At 37.8% G+C, this 24,427-nt stretch overlaps 1 protein-coding gene across 2 annotated transcripts in view; it reads right to left on the bottom strand.

The window, feature by feature from the left end:
• Gabrb1 (gamma-aminobutyric acid type A receptor subunit beta1) overlaps positions 1 to 24,427 on the bottom strand; it is a 500,511-nt gene that overhangs the window by 87,376 nt on the left and 388,708 nt on the right. For both annotated transcript variants that reach the window (XM_029477413.2, XM_021162619.3), the window contains exon 5: positions 10,256 to 10,338. In XM_029477413.2, coding sequence (XP_029333273.1) covers positions 10,256 to 10,338 — 83 coding nt within the window. The remainder of the gene's footprint in view (positions 1 to 10,255; positions 10,339 to 24,427) is intronic.

Raw genomic sequence — 24,427 nt, 5'->3', positions numbered from 1 at the left:
AATACAAAGTAGTCAGCCCTGAAATCATGTACACATAGTCACACTAACAGCCTCAGCCAACTGTATTTCTATATCGTTATATTTATGTCCATGCAGCAATAACAAAAGAGGCTGACAATGGGAGGGACTAAAGGGGTAGCATAGGTGTTAGAGAAAGGGTCCATGGGAGGGATTGGAGGGAGGACAGGAGAAAGTGATAAACATGTTTTAGTGAAGCAAAGACTGCTGACGACACACTGCATTTCTGAGATTCCTCTCCCTATGAGAAGTTCGCCACAGATGTCACACACCCGAGGCGCTTCAATTCTGTACTGATCAGAGTTCAGTGTTCAGAAGCAATTTAGGCCACTAGGAAATGACTTTTCTGTCTCAGTTAATTTAAAACCTAAACTCTCTTGAGTCCAATTCGGAGCAACCAGTGTGACACAGGCCTGTAGCTAATTATGTCAACCACAGTGGGTGGCAGGCAGGTGGAGAGGTAGACTGAAGAGCGCAGGTGAGACGCTACAGCTAGCTAGATTTTGTTCCCTCCTGCAGAACCTTGAACCTCAAATTGTAAACTCTAAACCCTTGACTTCAGCACCATTTCTAAGGTGTTCAAATATCCAGCTTTTGGGATCCCCCACAGCCCCACGGAGCCAGATCTGAGTCATAATCATCTCCATGTTTACACGCGACCCCTGACATGATCTGCCAGGAGCTAACAGACAGTTTTCATTTCCTGCCCTGGGAGCTATAAGGTAGCAGTAAGCAAGCTGTAGCTCGGTTCAGTGCTTGCCTTTTATTCTCTTTCTCAGGAATTGTAGATCAACATGATATAATAAATGGGGATAGACTCCATTTGGAATCAGTGCAGTGATGTCGTGGGAGCTGGGTGAGCAATCTCCCTTTCCAAACAATCCACAATTGGATGAGTAGAGTTAGTACTGGCCGGATGAGGGAGAAAACTGATGCAGATGTTCGTACTTCTGTGTTTGAAACAAGTAGATCATGCTTCATTTCAGTCTGGTACGCTGTTTCTGAAAAGCCTAGAGTGATAGATTTACTCAAGTATAAAGTTTGGTTAGCTAATTTTTCCTCCTTACATTGAGAATGTCATTGCAGTGCACAATGTCCACGCCCCTCTCTCCAAAGTAATTTTCCATTCCAGAGCTTCATTATATCTCATTTATCACACTTATATTATTATGTCTTGTACACAGATATTTAAAATAGAGTAGCAACCTGTAACAAGGTAACTTTCATGTGTATGTGTGTAGACAGGCATCTCTGTGTGTTTGTGTATGTGTGTGCACACATACCTGCAGACATGCAGACTGCCTCAGGTGTTGAGCCTTAGGCACTGTCCACATACATTTTTAGTATATTTCACTGGTCTAGGGATCGTCAGGAAAGTGAGACTGGCTATCCAGAAACCCCCAGGGCTCTTCCTGTTTCCATATCTTCAGCAGTGGGATTCCAAGCACGACACCATTGTGCTAGACATTTTTTTTTTTTTCTTAAAGTGGGTTCTGGACATTGAACTTGGGTCTTTATGCTTGCAATGCTGGCACTTTACTGACTGAGCTATATCCAAGCTGGTTGACTTCTTCTTACATATATTGGCTACTTGCTTGAAGCAAAGAATTTATTGTACACTGTGGTCTGCTTGTCAATCTGTTTCAAAGCGTGTGCTTTTGAAAAAAAAAAACTCAGAAAATGGAGGCTTCTGTTGCATGACATACACTAAATAATAGCTTGACAGTTTCTTTTTGATCTTTTCAATGATTCCTTCCTCTGAACCACATGCTGTTCTTTGCTGAAATTCCTTCTCCTGTTTCTGTGTTTTCATTCTGCTTCCCATTTGTAGAACTCCATTAAAAGACAAAGTATCTGTTTATGTCTTTTTCCAAGTCTGTAAATGCTTGTTCATGTGCATACTTATGAACAGATTGACTTTGGAAACTCCAAGACTATTGAAGCACACAGGCCCAGAACTACATAGAATCAGGGGCTCTATTTGTAGTCATGTAGGAGGAAAGGGATTATGATTATCGGGATATATATCAGTTATAGGAGTGGTCCAGGAAAATACTGTTAATTACTAAAATAGATCACTATTTAGTTTCTCTGGCAAGAAGGCCAGAAAATAACAACCCACATAAAAGTTATTTGGAGTCAATGAAAAGGAGAACCAATTAAAATATGCTTCTCCTCCCTAGATCTGCTGTCTGCCTAAACAGAGTACCCCTGAAAGTCACCAGTGTAGTCAGACAACGAGAGGGAAGAAACTGACAAGGGCAGATATTTTTCTTAAGAAGCTATACTATTAAGTCTTAGATGAACAAGTCAGATTGAGGTCAACCCCATTGATAATATTATAGTTTTGAGACTTAATAAGCTACTGTCTTGATTCTTTGAGTCCATTTGTATGTGTGTGTGTGCGTGCACACGAGATGAGAGCTCAATGGGATATCTTTGTAAAGCACCTGGTGATAGTTTGTATTCTATAATATCAGCTATTATTATTATCACAGATTTGGATCTCAAGTGAATTGCACTCCTCAGTTAGCGTATCTTTCTAATTCTAAATGATTAAATCTTCACCATAAAATGTCTCTTTAATTAATCTCAGTAATGTTTAGATGAAACAGTGAGTTTTTCTGTACGCTTCTATTGAGATACTGTGCATTTTGATTGTTCTAGTAGCAAATGGTCAACGCTTCTAATATTCAAAAGAATGATGCTGAAATTTGCAGAAACTGAAATATGTCATGTATATGTGTATATCAATCCATACAACGTTTTTCCATATATGGAAAATAAATTGTCTATAAGGTTAGCTTGAATAGCTCTGAGAGTAGCTTTATCAGAAAATTGATTGCAAAACTAATTTTTATAATTGGAATTCTATTTCTCCAATGAATTATGTGTTAACTTGCAAAATATAGATAATTTGGAGGGTAAGGGGAGGGAGAGAGGTCTGGGGAAGGAGAGATGGTGAGAAAGAGGGAAAGGGAGGGAAGGAAAGTGAGGGGGAGAGATAGAGACAGACAGACAGAGAGAGACAGAGAAAACAAAAAGGAGGCTGGGTAGGATAATAATTCAGAAAAATTTCCCATCCTCTAACTATCCCCTCTACTCATCAAAAAAGCTACAAGCACTAAAATTTATTAACATTTCTATGAACATAATTTGAAATATTCATTTTCATTAAGTAGTCTACTGAATATGACAAAATCAAATTTATCTAAGGAGATCTCCAAGGCTGCTAATTTCCTTGACAATGAGGACATAAAGCAAGGGAACCCATGAATCATTCATGAAGTTCAATTTATTTCTCTTATTTTTTGGTGTTTAATAACCATGAATAGAAAGCATGCAGTGCATTGTAGATGCTATTTTTAAATTATCTTTAGATCAAAATGAATGATTTGGCAGGCAGAGATCAAGTAAGAATGGTTCTAAGGTTTCTGCTGTTAAGCATCACATATTTCATATTTTTCTTGTAAGTATTTATATGTTCATGTATTCATAACCTTTTTTCTGTGTTCAGCTTTGCTTATTACATCAGAACCACTTCAACACTAATAATATTTAGGCAGCTGCATAAAGTAATTTATTGGTGAAATAATGAAATTGAATGAAGTCCAAGAGTTCTAGTTTGGGGGTTGAAAGAGACCCTGAAGACTATAAAATAAAACTAGTCTCCTATTGAGAATATCTTCTGCATTATTAACAGTAGGTACCCATTTCCAATTTAATTGCCATGTCTCCATGGGAAAGAATTTTTCATCCTAGGCAGGAACTTATTTCATGGATAGCCACTGCTACTTATTTGAAATGACTTCTCTTAAATTCTAAATCTACCTTACCGACATCCCTGAGTCCTACTTGAGCCACGTGGGCTCATAACTCGTGCCGTGTTAGTCAAATACAATTGAATGCATCTGTATTGGCATCCTAGCTTGGATTTGACTGGATCCCACGGTGGTTGAGCTGTGTGACCAGACAGACTTCTGGCTCTTCCTGTGAGGTTCTTTACCTGACGCGATAGAATGAGGAAAGCAGGTTGCCTTTCCAATGTTGGACCCTTCCCAATTACCTAAACATTTGAATAAAAGAAGAAAAACAAACAAACAAACAAACAAAAAAATAAACCCTGACTTCTCTGAGGGAGAGAATTTCTCCTGCTTTTCCTCAAACTGGGACATCAGCTTCGTTCCCTCCTTTGGACTTGCCTGGAAACACTGTCTCTACCAGGGTTAGTGGGCTTTGGAACTGAATTTACTCTGCCTGTATTTGTTCTTTGGCATTTGTATCAGGACGGGAATTGCCATTAGCTTTGGAGGTGCTGACTCATCCCGCCTATCTTGGGATTTGCCAGCCTCTATTATTGCATGGTTCAATTCTTTATAATTAATCGATATCTCTGTATCTGTCTTGGCTCCTCTCCCTCTCTCCTCTATTGGCTTTATTTTCCTGGAGAACCCCAATTTATCACACAACTTTGAAGACATCTTTTGCCTCCTGCATCACAGTGCTTAAAATATTCAGAAATGGCAGTTATAGCTCTCTAAATTTTTCTTCTTAGGTCCCTTGTTTACTCAGTCTGAATTAAATTATCTTAATAGGATTTTTAATTTAGGGGTTGTTCTCGATACTTTTATAGGATTACTTGGGTCTGATGTCTGGACACAATGACTATTTCTATTTTATTTACAGGTATTGTTATATTATATTACATTACATAAATAAAACAGCACTTCAATTCTGTAAAAATATCATAATTTCTTATAATATTAAATAGGTTAAATTGGTGGGTACATTATTTTTAATCTGTCATGTTTGTGGGTGAGAGAACAATTTATTTTATAAAATTTATTTTATAATCATAAACATGCCTATTGCTTGGAATTTTGAGTACACATTGCTACAAGCAAGCATTTAAGTAGAATGGTACCACGGTATGACTAACAGACTGAGTGGTCCGTTAAACTCAGTACAGGAAGGCATTGCTTTTGCTATGCAACCCCTAAGAAAATAAACAGGTGTCACCAAATTCTACCATTGCCTGATGGCTTCATGGTAGTTTATTCGGGTGATATATAGGCAGTTTATGGATCATGATAAGGCAAAATCATGATCTTAATCATTGAAAGAATTGGAATACTAAGTTTTCTTCTACCTTGCTCTTGGGAAACACGTTTATAATCATTTTGAGGTAATCTTAAGATATATTTGTACAGGACGAAATTGTACAAAGGGAGGAGTGCTGGATTGCAGGTTCAAATATGAGGAGTTGAAACTGCGCTATTATTTGAAAATTAAAGCAACTCATCAAACTTATTGGAGATATTTATAAAATATATTATCCTTACAGATTTCTTATCAGAAATTAATCTTGGTTTTAACAAATGGGTAGTGAACCATGTAATGAACTCTTCCCTCTTACTTTATAATCAGTAGGGTGAAGGATCAATAAAATTGGAAATGAAGAAGAACTAACAAATGCTATATTCATATCTTAGTCCCTAGGGAATGTGGAGATGCTAAATTTAGTGAAACAAGCTATGCACTGCATAAACAGCAGAGATTAATACCCTAAAGCTTTAATATTCTGCACTGGGGGAGGTCCAAAATGAAGGCACTGACAGGTTCTAGTGTGTGGTGAGGGTTCATTTTCTTTCATATGATACTTCTGGTTATTTCCTAATATAGAGGGTGGAAAGGCCAAGGTGACTCTCGGAGAAATACCTTCTCTAAAGTGATCTCCATTTCTGGGTCTTCAATTTTGTTCCATTGATCTACCTCCCTGTATCTGTACCAATACCATGCAGTTTTTAATTCAGATTGTTCTGTAGTACAGCTCGAGGTCAGCTTGATGGTGACTCCCTCAGAAGTTCTTTTATTGTTGAGAATAGTTTCACTATCCTCAGGTTTTTGTTATTCCAGATGAACTGGCTGCTTTCGTGTGTCAACTTGACATAAGCTGGAGTTATCACAGAGAAAGGAGCTTCAGTTGAGGAAGTGCCTCTATGAGATCCAGCTGTATGGCATTTTCTCAATTAGTGATTGGTGGGGGGGGGTGGGCTTGTGTGTGGGGGTACCATCTCTGGGCTGGTAGTCTTGGGTTCTATAAGAGAGCAAGCTGAGCAACCCATGGCTCCAGCCACATATGTAGTATGACCTTGTGGGACATCAATGGGAGGAGAGGACCTTGGTCCAGTGAAGGCTCGATGTCCCAGTGTAGGGGAATGCCAGGACAGGGAAGTGGGTGGATAAGTGAGCAGGGGGAGGAGGGATGGGATAAGGGTTTTCAGAGCGGAAATCCGGAAAGGGGATAACATTTGAAATGTAAATAAAATAACTAATGAAAAATTAAAGCGATCTCTACTCATTATCCTAACGTTATCATTGCATCACTCTGATGAATAGGTTCCAATATGAATTTACGGAGACACAAACATTTAAAACCTAGAAAACAGCAGCAGCAGCAGCAGCAGCAAGAAAATAAACCAGTGCATTTTGAAAGAACTGGGGCTTCTTCGAATTGAAATACTCTGTCCAAAATGTTTTGAGATTCAGAAAGGAAACCAAACTTAAAAGGCTTAGGAAGTAAACTAGGTTCACAAGTCTCAGGGTAGTTTGAAACTTGCAAGTTCACAAGGACTGTTCCCAAGTTTATATAAGCGATAATAAATACTGAGATGTGGTACTGAGCAGTTGTGCTGCCTGCAAAGGGTCATGCAGAGAGCTCCAGGGATGCTAGCTCTTGTGAGTTATCACCCATGCTGGGCAGGCCTTTCAGGGATGCATTTGTGTCACCAAAAATCCTTTAACTTAATCCTCACACATGAGTAGCCTCAATAAACTCACTGAATTATTATACTGGACTTAGATGGCATTAAAAATTATCAAAATGGTCTCTCCTCCCCAAAGGAAAGAGGACCAAGGGATAGAAGATGGCCCCAGACCCGCCATCATGAAGAAACAGGAGACCAAAATGGTGGCCAATCCTTTGAGAAAAGACCCAAGAACTTTGGCATTGGAGAGGACATCCAGCCCAAAAAAGATCTAACATGCTTCGCCAAAATGCCCAACTACATCAGGCTTCAGTGGCAAAGGGCCATCCTCTACAAGAGGCTCAGAGTACCTCTTGCCATTAACCAGTTCACTCAGGTCCTGGACAGGCAAAAGGCTACTCAGCTGCTTAAGCTTGCCCACAAGTACAGACCAGAGACAAAGCAGGAGAAAAAGCAAAGGCTACTGGCCGGTGCTGAGAAAAAAGCTGCAGGCAAATGGGACCTCCCAAGTAAGAGACCGCCTGTCCTCCAAGCAGGAGTCAATAGTCACCACCTTGGTGGAGAACAAGAAGGCTCAGCTGGTGGTGATTGCCCGTGACATAGACGCCATTGAGCTGGTGGTTTTCCTACCTGCCCTGTTCAAAAGATGGGGGTGCCCTACTGCATCATCAAGGGAAAGGCCAGGCTGGGGTGCCTTGTCCACAGGAAGACATGCACCACTGTTGCCTTCACACAGGTTAACTCGGAAGACAAGGGTGCTATGGTTAATTGGGTAGAAGCTATTAGGGCCAATTACAACTACAGATAGGATGAGATCTGCCATCACCGAGGAGGCAATGTCCTGGGTCCTAAGTCTATGTCATGCATTGCTAAGCTGGAAAAGGCAAAGGCTAAATAAATATAATTACAAAATTAAAAAATAAGTAAGCAAAATGTCTTTAATTTGACTCAAAGGACCCAACCAAGGAAAACATTTCCCCAGCCTTAATGGGATGCACATAGAAACTAGTAAATTCTGAAATGTAGGCAATGTGTCCACTTGGTTGGTCACAGAAAAGTTTGACTCCATGTTATATTTCACAGTGTCTACTTTATCATTCTTATAATCTAACTGACATTAGACTCATCAAATCTGAGCTGTAGTCTAATATGTTATCAGTCAAGGAGAAGCTATATTATAAAATGACACAGTTGTTTATGGAGAGTTAAAAACCATGAAGGGATAACCAGATTGTTTTTTATTTGTTTTTTTAAAAAAAAAGCAAGGCAAGCAAAAGTCAGCGAGTAAATATAGACTCCATGATTTTGGCATCATTTCCTGCATGACATTATAGTTTTAGTTTTAATATTTTACATTTCTTTGCATCTGTTAGTCAAATCAATTGTTAAGATAAACATATTTCAAACATACTGTAGAGCTATGCTGCACTGAGCCTTCTGGGACTATGTGCACGTGTCTTCAGTGGAATCAAGGGCTGTTCCGTTTGCTGACTCTATAAGCTCCCTTTCAGCTATAAATATTTGGCACTTGACCTGGGAGCCAAATTCTGCTTCAGTTTCTAGGATTGGTTCTGACCTGTAGCAGAGACAATATTGGGAAATCTAGACCTGTTCTGTCTTTGCTTACTACAGGGATCCTGGCCTTACTGAGAGCAGCTGTAACACAGCCATGGAGCCTGCTTCCTTCCTCGCCTGCCTATGGCAGAGGTCTGTGGTGGAGTAGAACTGGGCTTGTGAAAGTACCTGGGCTTGACTTCCTATCCCTCCACAGTCCTTGTCTTTGGTTAGCTTAGTTCTCTGTAACTCTCAGATGATGTCACAATACTTTTATCAGAGATGTGTCATAGGATTCTGTGCTGTTAGTTTAACACATAGAAGGCAATGGGTCCATAGTTCAACATCTAGGTTTTAGTTTCTACCATGTCCCTGCCTCTATAGATCCTATGTAGGCAATATTTAATTTCTGCCTTATTTATTATTATTTTCATCAATGCATGGTATGATGAGTGAGTTAAAAGCTTATATACTTTCTGGTATAAATAAATATGGTGTCTTTAGAAAAATGTCAATCTACAAAGTAGAATTTTGGGAGAATACGCTGGTAAATCTTAATTCAGAATCAATTCAAATACTTTGCAAAATTCATTGTTCCTTAGCTGAATGATGAATGCCAAAGATCTTAGAATCTTTAAGATAGTTTTAGATCATAATGTTTTCCAAAAGAAGCCAAAGTTTCAGAAAATCACAAAACCAGTGGACAGATAGTCAAAGGTGACTGAAATCCATATCTGCCACTGGGCCATCAGCTATTCTATTTCTACCCCAGTTTCAAAGGCAATGGTTTGTTTGCTGAACACAAGTTGTGTTTTATTTATAAACTATTATCCCTCATTAATAAATGATCATGTTTATGTTTCCAATTTGCTCATTTTTGTGTGCAAACCAAGTGACCACTAACACATTCATAAATAATGCCTTTCAGTATTTACCATGTTCTTTATGATCTTTAACATTAAAATATTGAAGAACATTTCTGAATTTTCATATTAATTCCATTGGTAGTAGAATGATGGCTATGTTTAAACTTAGTGCGATGTCTATAGGAAAAGCTTTATTTCTATATAATGAGACTACAAAGTTGATGTAACTATTTAATAGCACAGTAGAGAAACAATTCAATCCTTAATAATACTGTAAGGTCAGCTGGCAGTTTTTCATTCCTTTTTCCCTCTTGACATTTAGCTCTAGAAAGTATTTTAGACACCCAAAAATATTTATCTGCTGATTTTTCACATTTGAATAGGAGATAGAGTTAACTACTGTATATTTTTGTGACTCTCAAAACCAATTAACCATCTGTTTCTACTCTTCACAATGAATGGGCTCAAATGTCTACAGGTTGAAGGTGGGAAACCAATGATACAAGATCTCAGTGATTAAAGTGTCCATCTTATTAAGAAAACAATTAATGAAAACAGCCTAATAGTACAGACCAAAATTATCCCACAGCCATGGAAAACATTAACTCTTTGAACTAAAGCATGAGCCCATTGAGGTACCATTTATGGTAATATATTTTTCACTAGTAAAAACACATTAACCCAATGCTCTCTCACAGTGTTCTTCTAAAATACCGTTTACAAATCCTTCAGGTTAACAGATGAGTAAATGTTTTCTTTTATTTCACCCAGTGAAGTTTGGATACTAGAATGTTATGAGAGAAGGTGAAGAAGGCATGAGTTTACAAATTTATGAATTAAAATAAACAGGCTTTCCTTAATTGGTCAAAGAGATAATGTCGCTGAAATGACCCTTGAACCAATCAATACTAGGGAAAATGTCACTGACTGTGAATTCCTTGAAAACGTGGCAGCTAAAAAACCCCCAGTGCCAATTAACTCAGAAAAGGGTTGAATTTAATTGGGTCAAGTAAACATCCCTCTTTCACATCCCCTTTGCAAGTAACTCACAACTTTCAATCTCCAGGGTGCAGTTTTGCTCATCCAGAGGGTATCTTCGAAGATCCATCATGCATGCTGCAGTGGTTGTGATCCTACAAGGTGAGAGAGGAGAAAGACATTAGTGGGAACCTTTCATGGACACACAGAGACCCCCCCCCAACAAATAAGTTTAAATGAAATATTTTAGACAGTGAAATTTTATTTCTATGCTTTCTATCCCCAAATCATGTTTAGTAATTGGCTGAAAATTTAGAAGCTTCTTGGGGATCACTGTAGCAGTCGAGTAGATAATCCAGATAAAGAGATAGGAATGGACACATTTCTAGAGCGCAGCAACTTCAAGTAGAAGCAAAGTGTGAACATTGCAATGACCTGGAGTTTAAATTAGTAACCAAAACTTTCACAAAAAGAAACCAGGACCATGTGACTGCACAGGTGAATTTCCCAAACACTCAAAGAGAATTTGATGCCAACTCTTCTCAATCTCTTTCAAAAGTCAGAAGAGCACACACTTGGTTTCTGTGTTGGTATATTATACAACAAAACACACACATAGTTTGTATATCCCTCAATTCCTAGACTAACCAAAGGCAATAGAACAGAAAAGAAGACTTTAGGCTAGCTTTTCTCATGAATACTTAATTTAACTCCCTGTATTAGATCAAATCTAACAATTCAATAAAAGTATTTGATGGTGTAATACAGAGCATAACTATTCTAATGTGGAATTATTTACAAAATAGACAACCAATAGAACCAAGCACTAAGAAATACTATGAAGTCAATGAAAGAAAGGTCAAGGACAAGATTAGTTAACATACTACACCATGTAAAAAAGGAAACCCACATGATCATCTCAGCACGTGCAGAGAAATCAAAATCTCTACTTCTAAGGTCTGGAACAAAGCACGGATGTCCAATAGTGTTTATTATTATTATTATTATTATTATTATTATTATTTTGGTTTTTTGAGACAGGGTTTCTTTGTGTAGCCCTGGCTGTCCTGGAACTCACTTTGTAGACCAGTCTGGCCTTGAACCCATAAATCCATCTGCCTCTGCCTCCTGAGTCCTGGGATTAAAGGCATGTGCCACCACACCTGGCTTATATTGTTACTTTTATTGAACATAGCTTAGCAGTCCTAGCCTCAAATAAGAAGGGAGTAAGCAACATTATATGTGTTGTAGATGTTCTTTTCACATAGGTAGACAGCGGTGAAGAGTTCACCACAAAGAGCTATTGGAACTGGAATACGGATCATGCAAACCAACAGGATACAACGAGAATATGAAAATTCAATAGTCTTGTTTGTATAATATACCAACACAGACATCTCCAAAAAGGAAATTAAGAGGACACTTCCATTTACTCAAGCTACAAGATATGTAGGATTTGACTTAGCAATGGAGAAGGAAGACCTGTATGCTGAAAACTGTAAAACCTTCATGACAGAAAGGTGAAAAGACAAATAATTGGGGGAACCATGCTCCTCAGTCAGAATTAGTGTTCTCAAATCAATGACAAAGTATCCGCTCAGATCAATGCTGGCATCTTCTAAAATACCAATGATAACCTTTTGAAAATTTTATTTCCGTAGTATATGCATGTCATTAAACTTACCCTTGTAGCCAATCACTTTTTAAGTTAATTTTATTTTTACAAAAATAGAAGAAACAATCTTAAAATTCATATTGAACAACAAAAAAGGTTGGTAAATAACCAAAAAAATTGAGCCAGAGGAGCACAATTTTTTCATATAGTAGTACAATGATAACCGTTCACGTTTCTTTGCACATTTGACAGTGCTTGCTTTTTCTTTTTTAAATAGTAGCCCACAAGTGTTATATGTTGCCTCTTTGGAGCTTTGATTTATATTTCCCTTAGAATTGCTGAGCACTTTTTCTCAGGCCTGTTGACTCTAACTTTTTTTTTTCTAAATTTAGAGCCTTTGTACATTTTACGATAGAGACATTTATATTTTTTTGTTGGGATTGCTCTTAGTGTATTTTGGGCATTAGCCAATTATGAAATACATAGCATTTTCTCTCATTGCAAGTTAATCATTTCCCTTGCTGTATAAAGATTTTTTTTTTAGTTTGTTTTAATCCCAACTATTAGATTTTGCTTTTGTTTTCTGGGATTTTTGTTGTCTGGATACAAAGTTATTACCAAGCTCAGTGCCAAGATTTTCCCTTGTGTCCTGTTGGTACTTCAATTTTTGTTTACTTCTTTGATTTTATGTGTTTTGAGCTAGATTTTCTGCAACATTTTGGATGTAGATATATATTATTTAAAACAAAATTTGTTGGAGAGATCATCTTTTCTATTTGTATGTTCTTGGTGCCTTTGTTGATGGCTGTACCATTGACTGTAGATATGTCTTTATATCTGGTATCTCTGGTCCTACTCATTTAGGTGCTTGTTTCAATGACACCCTTGGACTTTTTGTTTATTATAAAATTGTATTATAATTTGATGTCAGAAAATATGATCCTCTGGCTTTCAATTCAACATCTATTGATTATGAGGCTAGCTTTGAGTTTTTCACAATCTTTGTTTTAGTGAGGTAAGTTCCCTTTATGCCCAGGTTTTGAAAGTCTTTGTGATGAACATGTATAGAACTTTTCCTGCATCTTTTGGGAAGATCATATGTTTTGTCCTTCATCCTGTTGATGACTTATCCTACATTTTGATTTGTATATGCTGAACAACTCTCTTATTCTTGGAATAAATCCTACTTGTTCCCGATGAATTTTTTTTTAGTGTGCTGTTGAATTTGCTAGTATTTTATTATATCTATTATTAATGTGATTAATTCATCATATACAATAGTTACCTGTCAAAGGCATCATGGTAAAGCTGTCAAAAACTTTGTAGTTTGGGTTGACTTTTATTTTTATACTTGTTAATGGCGTGAGCTAGGGTTGGCTAAATGAGCTCCGTTAGGCTTAGTGCCCTCATAAACCAATCATTCTTCTACCCAGGAGTATTGTGTGGATGAAAAGATTCAATGTGTATGTAATTATTTTCTCAGACTTTTGTACTTAACAGATGTTCCTCATATAGAAGTTACTCTCGAGACACTTGTTGTATGTTACACCACTTCTTATATTCACTCAAATACCGACAATAAATTATCAGTGTCTGCTGAATTTGTGAATAGGAAGAAATTTTGCTATGCATCAAAGATCAACCTTCTTTTCCCATGCAACCCAGTATAACAGAAGCAATGAAGTCAACCTCTTATGTCTTATGGTACCTCACAACCCTACGTGGATTCTCAGAGTCATTTCCCAAACTCTGACACATTCACACTCAACAGGTTTTGTGTAAAGAGTGAGAAAACCCTCTCCTGGTGTTCAAGTGTACATCACCCTTTTGGGCTCCATCAACCTTAGGTGTTGGTGGTAAATTCTAGGACTCTCACTCTAGATGTCCTATCTGGACTTCCCTCATCCCTGGATTTTTCCCTTAGGCTGTTTTCCTGGAATGTAGAGTCTGAGAGTAACAGAAATTCAAATGGCTACTCTATTCTTCATAATACTACTTTGGAATTAAAAAAAAAAAACTTTCTTAAAGACACAGTCCTCTACAAAGTGTAAGGATGATTTAATTAGCTCAAAACACCAAAATTTAACTCTAAGTTTCTTTTATGTTATAAATAGCCCTTAGTAGGTATGTGCTGGCTAGTGTTTTTTTGTTATTAGCAATAAAAAGTAAACCAGGGAAAATTAATATTAATATGAAGAATCCTTTGCAAGCAGGAAAACAGCTAATTGTTTTAGTGAGGGAAGGTCTCTTCCATAGTAGTCTAACCCACAACGTTTCTATATCAGTAAATAATAAGTCATTCTTACAAAGGAAACCTTTGGCTATTACACATTCATTTGTATGGAAATGACATAATTTATTTTCTTAATCTTTCACTGGTAGGCATTTATGTTGTTTCCTATTGTTTAGCTTTGTTGATAAAGATGTTCTATATTATTTGCTATAATAAAAAATTTAGTATACACACATATGCTACATATAGTACAAAAGTATGTGTGTGTGTATATATATATATATATACACATATATATACATATATAGTGTAAAATCAGTTATAATATAAAACAGAAATGTATACCAACATCCAACATTATATATTTATATTTAAATATCTGTGTATATACAACACAAATGTGTGTTTCACTTAACATCAGGGCACATTCTGAGAGCTTCATTATTTGTAATGAATGAATATTATAGACTGTTGTTGCACAAAGCTGGTGGTATAGATGACTGTTACCACCAGATAATAGGAGGTTTATGTCTCATTATAATATTAGGGGACCACCATAACACGTGGAGGTAATTACTGATCAAAACTTTGTTGTGGCACATAACTTATACAAACTGTACATACAGATAAAATATAGATCTTCTGAAAAATTAAACAAAATGAATTACTATATGCAACCTCAATATATAAAGTTCAAATGAAAACTATATTGTATTCATATAAAATCACTTCCTACACACAGATGTTGGATCTGTGTCACTTTAAGTAAAGTTGCACAATAAGTACTAAAACACTTGTCAAAATTCTCCATTTATTGTATTCTTACACAACTTCTTAGGAAAAAAATGGTCAAGGTGTAAACACGCAATGGGAATTTCTCATATTCTTCCCATACTCCATAACTCAGAAATGATGGCTTTTTTTTTCCAGGTAGGATTTCATCCCACCAGGGACATTTGGCAGTGTCTTAAGACATTTTTGGTTATTGTGTTTAGACTGAAATTTGATACTAGATTCAAGTTTAATGGAAGCCAGTGTTTCTGCTAAGCATCTCATAATGACAGGACAGCTTTCCAGCACAGCAAAACTGTCACCTGTTCAAAAATATCATTGCTGAGGTCAAGAATCTCTGTGACTGAGTGCTTCTGAACATTTTTCCATGGATGAAACCTTTAATAAAATGAAATCTTGTAGGAAACTTCAGTCCACACCGTATAAGTAGTGAAAAAAAAAGTTGTCAGTATTACATCACCTTGTAAGCTTACATGTAATATATATATATATATATATATATATATATATATATATATTTTTTTTTTTTTTTTTTTTTTTTTTTTTTGGTTTTTCAAGACAGGGTTTCTCTGTGTAGCCCTGGCTGTCCTGGAACTCACTTTGTAGACCAGGCTGGCCTCGAACTCAGAAATCCGCTTGCCTCTGCCTCCCAAGTGCTGGGACTAAAGTCGTGCGCCACCATGCCCGGCTTGTAATATATTTTAAAAAGAGAACACACATTGAAAGCAAGGATAATATATGATAAGGACTTGGGTCCTGAATCTTCCTTAGTACCTTTTTTTTGTCTTTATTTTTTGAAGTTGTAATATGATTGCACCCCTTCCCTTCCCATTCCCTCCCTCCAATCCCTCCCATATACCCCTTCTTGCTTTCTTTCAAGTCCATGGCTCCTTTATTCATTAATTGTTGCTACATGCCTGGATATATATGTATACCTGTTCCTATATACATAAATACAACCTGCTCAGTCTATAAAATGTTGTATTGTGTTTCAGGGCTGCTGATGAAAACTCCAAATTTTGCAAAGAATTACTGAATTGACTCCATCTGGTATGATTAATTCATTCATCAATACTTGTCGGAAGACATAAAATTGACTTCACGACCACATATTGTACTAAGGCTTGACCTAGGCTCTGGTTTGTACTCTTATTGTTTGGGTTCCTTGACTGCTGCTCCTCACATATCCCACTGTGATGTAAAAAGAAATGATTAATAAGTTCAGCAAGGGAAACAACCCATGAACCTGCAGGAAGGGTAGCTCCTGGAATTCCCTGACATAAAACCACCTCCTATCTTCCAATTCTCAAACTCCCTGAAGGATTTCATGAGCCCAACTTGGATTTGGTGGAAAATGTCTCAAAATTATGTAATAGTAGTTGGAGGAAAGCCACAAAAATGCTAATATGGTCCACAGATACTCATCAGGGTCTTGGCAAAGAGAAAGAACACTGGAACTCAAACAGGGATCTGATCCAAGCAGGTGCTCACATATTGAGGCTTTAGTCTGGAGAAACATATACAGTGGAAGGTTTAACTTTGATACTAAGAATTTGGCATTTCTAGATATAATACTCAAGGTATGAGCAATTGGCACAGGGCAACATTGCTCAGCAGAAATCCATAAGACCATCAACAAAAAGAGAGATGCCCCCAGGCAGAACTATTTGGCTCTTGTGTCTTTGGGTGAGAGACTCCAGTGAACATCTCTAAGAATGATTGCTCCCTCCATCTCCATTTCTCTTTCTTGTCTAATAGGATGGCTGGAAGCAGTGAACCACCACTACAATTAATTCACACCCTCCTGGCAATGTACTCGCTCTGAACGAAGCAAGATGATCATATGAACACTTCATGGCATTAAAGGTATCAAAGATCCCAGAACTGGATTGATTAAGGGCTTCAAAGTTGCCTTGTTTCTTTTAAAGATTCTGTTTCTAGTGTTCTGCACTGAACGTATTCGTCCTCTTTGAGTGTGGAAATACTATCATTGGCAGACAGTGAATCAAAGAACAATAGGGAAAAGCCAGCTACAGGCAACAGCATTAACTAACCATTCTTCTAAAGACAAATTTCCCAGAGGTGGCTTCATGATAGCAGAGCATTCATCTGTTCTTTCAAAGACATTTAGAACAGCTTACATTATAATCTAATTTATTGACATTTTGAAGGTTAGGTCAGAAATGGCAGTGGGCTGTTAAAACTGTGGTCCCAGGGCAGGAATGCTGCTGCCGTAGTTTCTATTCATTAAGGTTTAAGCTGCACAGCCATCGACCTTAGGCACCACTGGAACTGCAAATCATTTCTAATGTCTGAGACTGGCATGGTTCTTGATGTTGACAAAACTCTATCCAGGAAGTGTCAGCCCACAAGTAGCTTCACGGGTACCCATGACTGTGAGGTTGTTTGGAAAGAGTAGTGATAAGATTGCTATGTTGCTAGGATTAAACTTCATATTGTGACAGTATCAATGGGACTGTCTCCTGCAACTATTATCTAATAAGACAGTTATTCTTGACTAAGCCAGTTCATTGAGAGCAGGCCTTCTGTGTTTCCACACTGGAGTTGGAGAAACCACACAGGTCTTTTAGACAGCTTTGGCACTCTAGGGGAAGATATTAAGCTCATACAGATAGGAGGCTGTCAGTTTAACCCACTGTTACCTCCTAGACCTTTAGAGTCAGTATGGTTTAGGTAATATCATATGGCTAGGATAGTACATGCTAAGCACTGTACTGAGCATTGTAAACTGTTGTTGGGTTTTTTTTCCCATCACTACCATGATAAATAGCCATTTAGTTAGTGGCTTAAAATGATACAAATTTACTTTAGAGTTCTGGAAGTCAGCCATTATGAAATCAGGGCTGATGAAATGGCTTGACTGTTAAAGAGTGCTTTCTGAGCAAGCCTGAAATCCAAGTTTGATTTCTGAAACTTATAATAGAAGAAGAGAATCAACTCTCCATACAAAAAACACATGAAAGTAATACATATTTATTTTTTTTCAGCCATTGGTTGTCCACTCCCACAAACAAGTTCTATGCTAATCTTTGCCCTAGCACAGCTTGCAGGCATGACAAATTGTAGGTCAAAGGTTTTGTGGCTGGGTTGATGTCCCACCACTGAAAGTCTTGCCTGGTTCCAGAAGATGGCTGATTAAGGTTCTGAATCTCCCACTACTAGAAGCCTTCACTAAGATCACTCTCATAGATTCCAGGAATTTTACCCTGAACTAGGTTTCCACATAAGTTTAAAAACCAACCCTATAGGTGGAACAACATTATGAACTAACCAGTACCCCAGAGCTCTTGACTCTAGCTGCATATGTATTAAAAGATGGCCTAGTCGGCCATCACTGGAAAGAGAGGCCCATTGGACTTGCAAACTTTATATGCCCCAGTACAGGGGAATGCCAGGGCAAAAAAGTGGGAGTGGGTAGGTAGGGGAGTTGGAGGGAGGGTGGGGGGGGAACTTTTGGGATAGCATTGGAAATGTAAATGAGGAAAATACCTAATAAAAACTATTAAAAAAAACAGCAAAAACAAAAAAACAAAAAAACAAAAAAACAAAACAAACAAACAAAAAAAACCCAGTCCTGAAATCAGAGCATGACTGCTCTAGAGGCCATGAGGGAAAATCGGTTTCCTGGTCCTTTCCATCTTCCAACAACCGTTTGCATTCCTTGGCTCATGCAGCCTTTCTTCCACCTTCAATGCAAATTACATCCAACTCCCCTCTCTTCTCATGCCTCCTCAATCTCTCATGCTCTGCTTTGCTCTTTAAGGACCCCCATGTTTCCATTGGGCCCATTTGTAAAGTCTCCTTCATTGGATGAGGTAATATACTTTCAATGATAATTACATGACATCCCAGAGAAAAGCAACGTTCTGACTACCATAGGCGAATGACTTAGTTTTCTTCTTATATTAGTCCCTATATCAAAACTAAGGAAACTGATACCACATAGGATGTAGAAATGCTCCAAGCTCAGGGTCTGTAAGTGGTCATATGGATATTCAGATTTGGGCAAGCTAGACTCTCTAGATGTTTCATTTAGCCTACATGAGTCTAAGCAGAGAACATTGGGAGCATTAAAATTTCTGCCATAGCAGGGAAATACACTTAAAATCTGAAGTTTATTATAATTTTAGCATTCACCCAAGGAGCAGTAATTTGAGGTATTTTCTGTCTGACTATTGTCAAAGGTAAGAGGACCTATCATGAATCTGGAATATGTTAATATGGGTACAGTAGTTAAAAACACCCAACCATATATTTATGCTGACATTATTTTTAGTTTTCCTTCAAAACACTATTAGTGGTAATGTTTTGTGGGGTCTTAGGGCATAGAAGCAGTTGCAAGGAGACATAGCCACATATTTATGACAGGCAAGGCTCTTTTTGGGGGGTTTGGTGACCCTAGCTAAACTCAAAGCCAGTACTATCTAGAGGTGACCAGTGTATTCACTTGACAAGAGGCGTGTTGGACTTCTCATGATTTTTCTACCATGGGCTAAAACTTGGTAGTTGTTCATGGGTCATGGCACAATTTTGGAAGATGTTTTTCTTCCTGTGCACAAGTCTCTTGGCATTGCTTGGTGGGCAATATGTGGTTAGTTCCTTTCGGCAATTGATGATTTGTAGCTGGCATGATCTGTATCCAGAACTTGACAAGCCTGAAGTACTTTCAATGCTGGAATTGATGGGAAATACAAGGGCAGAGTAGAACACATACATATTTGGTCCTGTGGGCAATGGCCCAAACTAATCCTATATTGCAATTTTGGGCTATCATTTCTGAAATGATTGACAACTATATGCAGAATTGAGTACAGTATGACTCAAAGATTGAGGTGACAAAGAGGACAGACAAAATATGAGGGCAGAAACGATTGCCTTTTATTTTGTGTGTGATTGTGTGTTTGTGTGCATGTGTGTGTAAATGCTTATGTATATAAATTTGTGTAGGTGAACATGTAGTTGGTCTGTGTGTATGTAGGCATGTATGTATGGAATCCAGAAATCAACCTAGGATGTTATTTCTCAGATATTGTCTACTTTTCTCTGTATAAGACGAGGTCTTTCATTTGCCTTGGAGCTTACCCCACAGAAGGATGCTTGGGTGACAGCTTGGCAGAAAACTCCAGAGACCCACTTATCTCCACTTCCTTCATGCTTGGATTATGAGCACACACCACCACATCAGACTTTTTTGAATCTTGGGGACCAAACTTAGGTTCTCATGCTTGGATAGTAAGCACTTCAATGACTGAGCTATCTCCCTACCTTCTAGTATCCTATTTTTATTACCCATCAGATATCTATATACTCTAGTAATAAATGGATGGGTGCGGGGGGATAAAGGGAGTGGGAGAAAACCCGTATCCCGCCAGAGTTCTGGTGCTTTGGGTGGGCAGACGTGGAAGGACTGTTGCATGTTTTCTATGTGGCCCGGGTGGGTGTCTGGCTGTGTGACGCCACGGAATCCCAGCTTGCTCGGGGGTGAATAAGGGGCAGTCCTATAACAGGTTCTCGGTCTTCGGCATCCCATGCTGGATACCACAGAGGAGCTGAGAACAAATCGGGGCTCCCAGGGGCTGCTCTATCAGCCAGGGCCGAAGGGAGGAAAGGGAAGGGAGAGAGGTGAGGCACTGTGTGGTTCACACGCAGGTGAGAATCCTTGGTCCTGTCTGGCTTGTTAGGGGAAAGCGTACCCCTTCATTCAAGCACGGCAGGCCTTGATGAGCAGAGACAGGCTATGGTTTTAGAGCTTTATTGTAGGAAGGCAGAGAGAAAGAAAGCTTCTTTATAGTGGGCTGGGCCATCAGATAACTGTGGGGAGGAGGTTACCTGGCTGTGGAGTCTAGCCAGAATGCCAGAAGCTTGGGACATTGTCTGTGTGACTTATAGTCACAGAATCATGGAGTTGGGGGCTCTATGGTGTCAGGCACCTGACTCTGGGAATGTGGCTTGCTTTTCCATCCCTTGTTGAGATTTCTACTGGGTTGCTGGAGCAAGCCCCATTCAACCAAAATAGGCTGCCTATCAACAGTCCCACAGACGGACCTTTTGCTTTTGTTTTTTGGTAAATACAACCTTCAAGGTTTCTGCAAAGTAACTTCAACAACTGTTAGTATAACACATCTCTCAGAGGTATTTTCTTTAGCAAGCCGATGGGAAGCTGATAAATGTATTTCTTAGATGTGTTACTTTCATAATTAGTATATATTTTTTTCCTAGTTTTACTCTTACTTTGTTTATTCTTTAGTTTCTTTTTATATTAAACGTTATATATGCGATATATTTTGATCATATTCTTTCCTCTCCATCAAATACTCCCAGATTCTCCTCATTTCCTTATACATTGAATTTCATGCTTTCTCAAAAAATGCAACATGAAAGAAAAACCTCAAAATTAAAGATCAAAACAAATAAAAATAAATAAAATAAATGAGATAATAAATAATAAAAAGTAAAACAAAAATAATAAAACAAAAACAGAACAAGACAACCAAAAATATCATATGAAATCTCTTTTCTGTTGACCAAGTACTCCTAGGTATGGAAATATACCCAGTGATACTCCATAGAAGAACACTAATTTTCTCTTTCCTTACAGGTATTAATTTCAAATAGCTTCTTGGCTAGTGGTGGGATTTAATCTTTATTTCTCTTTTTATAAAGGGGTTTTGTCTGTTTAGAACTCATGCAAGTCTTGTGTGCTGTAACAGTGTCTGTAAGTTCACATGTGCACCCTACTGCTGTATCTGGAAGGAACTGTCGGAGTCATCTACCACCTTCGACTCATGCATTCTTCTTGCCCCCTCTTCCATATCGATTCATGAGCCCTGGGGGAGGGGATTTGATAAACACATTCCATTTAGGACTGACTGCTTAAAAGTTCCCCATTCTCTGTCACAGGGTCCAGTTGTCAGTCTCTGTGTTGAGAGCCATCTACTTCTGGAAGAAGCTTCTCTGATGAGGGGTGAGTAAGACACTGATATGACAACACTATGGCACTAGCGCCATTTAATAGCTAAGTTTTTGTAGAATAATAGTAGTAGGTTTTCTTCTAGGGCTCATGTATGGCTTTTTCTAGTCTCATGCTTTGGTTACTTTAGCCATGTAAGCTATGGGTTCCATCTCATAGAATGGATCTTAGAACCAGGCAAAAAGTGGTTGGTTACTCCCATAATGTTTGTGCCACGAGTGTACCAGTATACCTTGTAGGCATTTCTCTGCTGTAGGTTTCAGGGTTTATGTCTGGGTGATAGAGGTGATTACTTTTCTCCTCCAGTAGGGTCCAACACACCTTCTAGAACAATAAACACAAGTCAGTAGGGGTAAACCCACTGGTTGGACATAGGCTAAATTTCACTATTTTCAATAGCAGAAGTATGTGTTGTTCTGAGTGAAAGGGCCCTGCTGTCAGGTGTGGAGAACAACCAATAGCCTTGGCAATATCCTGAGATGTGTGTGTGCATGCACGCGTGCATGTGTGTGGTGTCTATGGGACTCTTTTAGCCAATGATTCAACAAGATTTTAATTTATGATGTAGTATGTCTAGTGGGGCATTCTTTTCTCCATTCTATGGTAAGTCCATTTAGATTTTTTCACAGATATATATATATTTTAGGAAACTTTTGCTAGAGCAAGTTTCCATATGGCTTTTCAAAAATCCCCTCCCATAGTCCCTTCATTTCCCTCTATTCCATCTTCTATTGTAGTGTCCCATTTATCTCTTTATAACACTATGTTCTATTTCCTCCTTTTTGGAAGACTCTATGCCCCTCTGCTAATTCTATTTTCTCTTCCTTGAGATATGTTCTCCTCCCACCCCCTGTCCCTTCCTAGCTACCTAACCCCTCTGATTATTCTGTTTGAAATACACATATCTAAAGCTCAAGGGATAACATCTACATTTGAGAGAAAACGTGATATTTGCTTGTGTCTGCATTACTTTATTTAGGATGAGTGTTTCTAGCTCCATCCATTTATTTGAAAATTTCAGTTTTCTTACAAGTTGAATAATATTCCCTTGTGTAAATGTGTCACTTTTTCATTATGTTTTGTCAGTTAATGAACATTTTAGATGTTTCTAATTCCTGGCTATTATGAATAGGGCAGCAACACACATGAATTAGCAAGCACTTTTATAGTAAGAGGTAGTCCTTTAGATATATTTACAAGAGTGGTGTAGTTAGATCTTGTGGTAGACCATTTTCAGCATTTTGAGTAACTTCAACACTGATTTCCATAGTAGATGTACCAGTTAATAACCCGAGGCTCTTGATGATGGGATATACTTCTTGTTTGCAGCAGAAAGATGGATATTGTTTTCAATTCCAACCTTTAGCCTTTGTGTCTTTCTACTGGGAAAATTGAAACCATTAATAACATTGAGAGTTATGAATAAGAACTACTTATTGATGCCTGTTATTTTGTTGATGTGGTTCAGGTTTTCCCCATATCTTTTAATTTTCTGTTCTGGGATTATTTATTCTTGTGTTCTCTTTAATATATTGTTAACCTTCTCTTCAGACTGAAGGTTTCTTTTATGTGGCTTTAGTGCATCTATTTAGTGTACAGAAATTGCTTATGTTGTTTTTTATTGTGAAATGTTTTTTCTTTCTTGGTAGATTGTGATCGATAGTTTTGCTAGGTATAGTAGTCTAGGTTTGTATCTGCAGTCTTTATTTGTAGAATAACAGTCCAGTTGTTTTGGCTCAGAGTCTTCATTGAAACATTCAGTGTTATTTTAGTGGTCTTATCTTTATATGTGGCTTGGTCTTTTTCTTTAACAGTTTTTATTATTGTTTCTTTGTTCTATACATTTGGTGTTTTGATTATTATGTGTTGTGGGAAGTATACTTTCAGGTTCTGTCTATTTGGTGTTTTTGTATCCCTCTTGTGCTCTTTATTTCAAGTGGATATTTTTTCTTCTATAATTTTTATTAAAAATTTATCTGTACTTTTACCTGGATTTCTTCTCATTCATCTATCCTTATTATTAATATATTTGGTCTTTCATAATGCCCCAGATTTTCTGGATGTTTTGTGCTTGGATTTTTAAATTTTCTTTGACTGAACTTTCCTTTATTTCCGCTTTGTCTTCAAGATCCCTAATTCTCTCTCCCATGTCTTTTGATTTGTTGGGAAGGCTTATCTCTTAAGTTTTTATTTTGATAACCTTAGTTTTTCAATCCCAGTTTAATTTAAGTTGGTTTTTCTTTAGTGATTCTATATCTTTGTTAAGTTCTACGTTCATGTCTTGAATTATTTTTCTTATTTCAGTCAACTATTTGTGCTTTCACATTCTTTTTTATTTTTTTTATTTTTTATTTTTAAATATTTTTATTACATATTTTCCTCAGTTACATTTCCAATGCTATCCCAAAAGTCCCCCATAGCGCCCCCCACTTCCCTACCCACCCATTCCCATTCTTTTGGCCCTGGCATTCCCCTATATTGGGGCATATAAACTTTGCAAGTCCAATGGGCCTCTCTTTCCAGTGATGGCTGACTAGGCCATCTTTCGATACATATGCAGCTAGAGACAAGAGCTCCGGGGTTCTGGTTAGTACATCATGTTGTTCCGACAAT

The sequence above is a fragment of the Mus caroli genome, unplaced genomic scaffold (assembly GCF_978045245.1).
Source record: "Mus caroli unplaced genomic scaffold, Mus_caroli_1 scaffold_4, whole genome shotgun sequence".
Classification (NCBI taxonomy): Eukaryota; Metazoa; Chordata; class Mammalia; order Rodentia; family Muridae; genus Mus; species Mus caroli.
The sequence above is the reverse complement of the archived record's forward strand: the minus strand, read 5'-3'. Positions and strand labels throughout refer to the sequence as shown.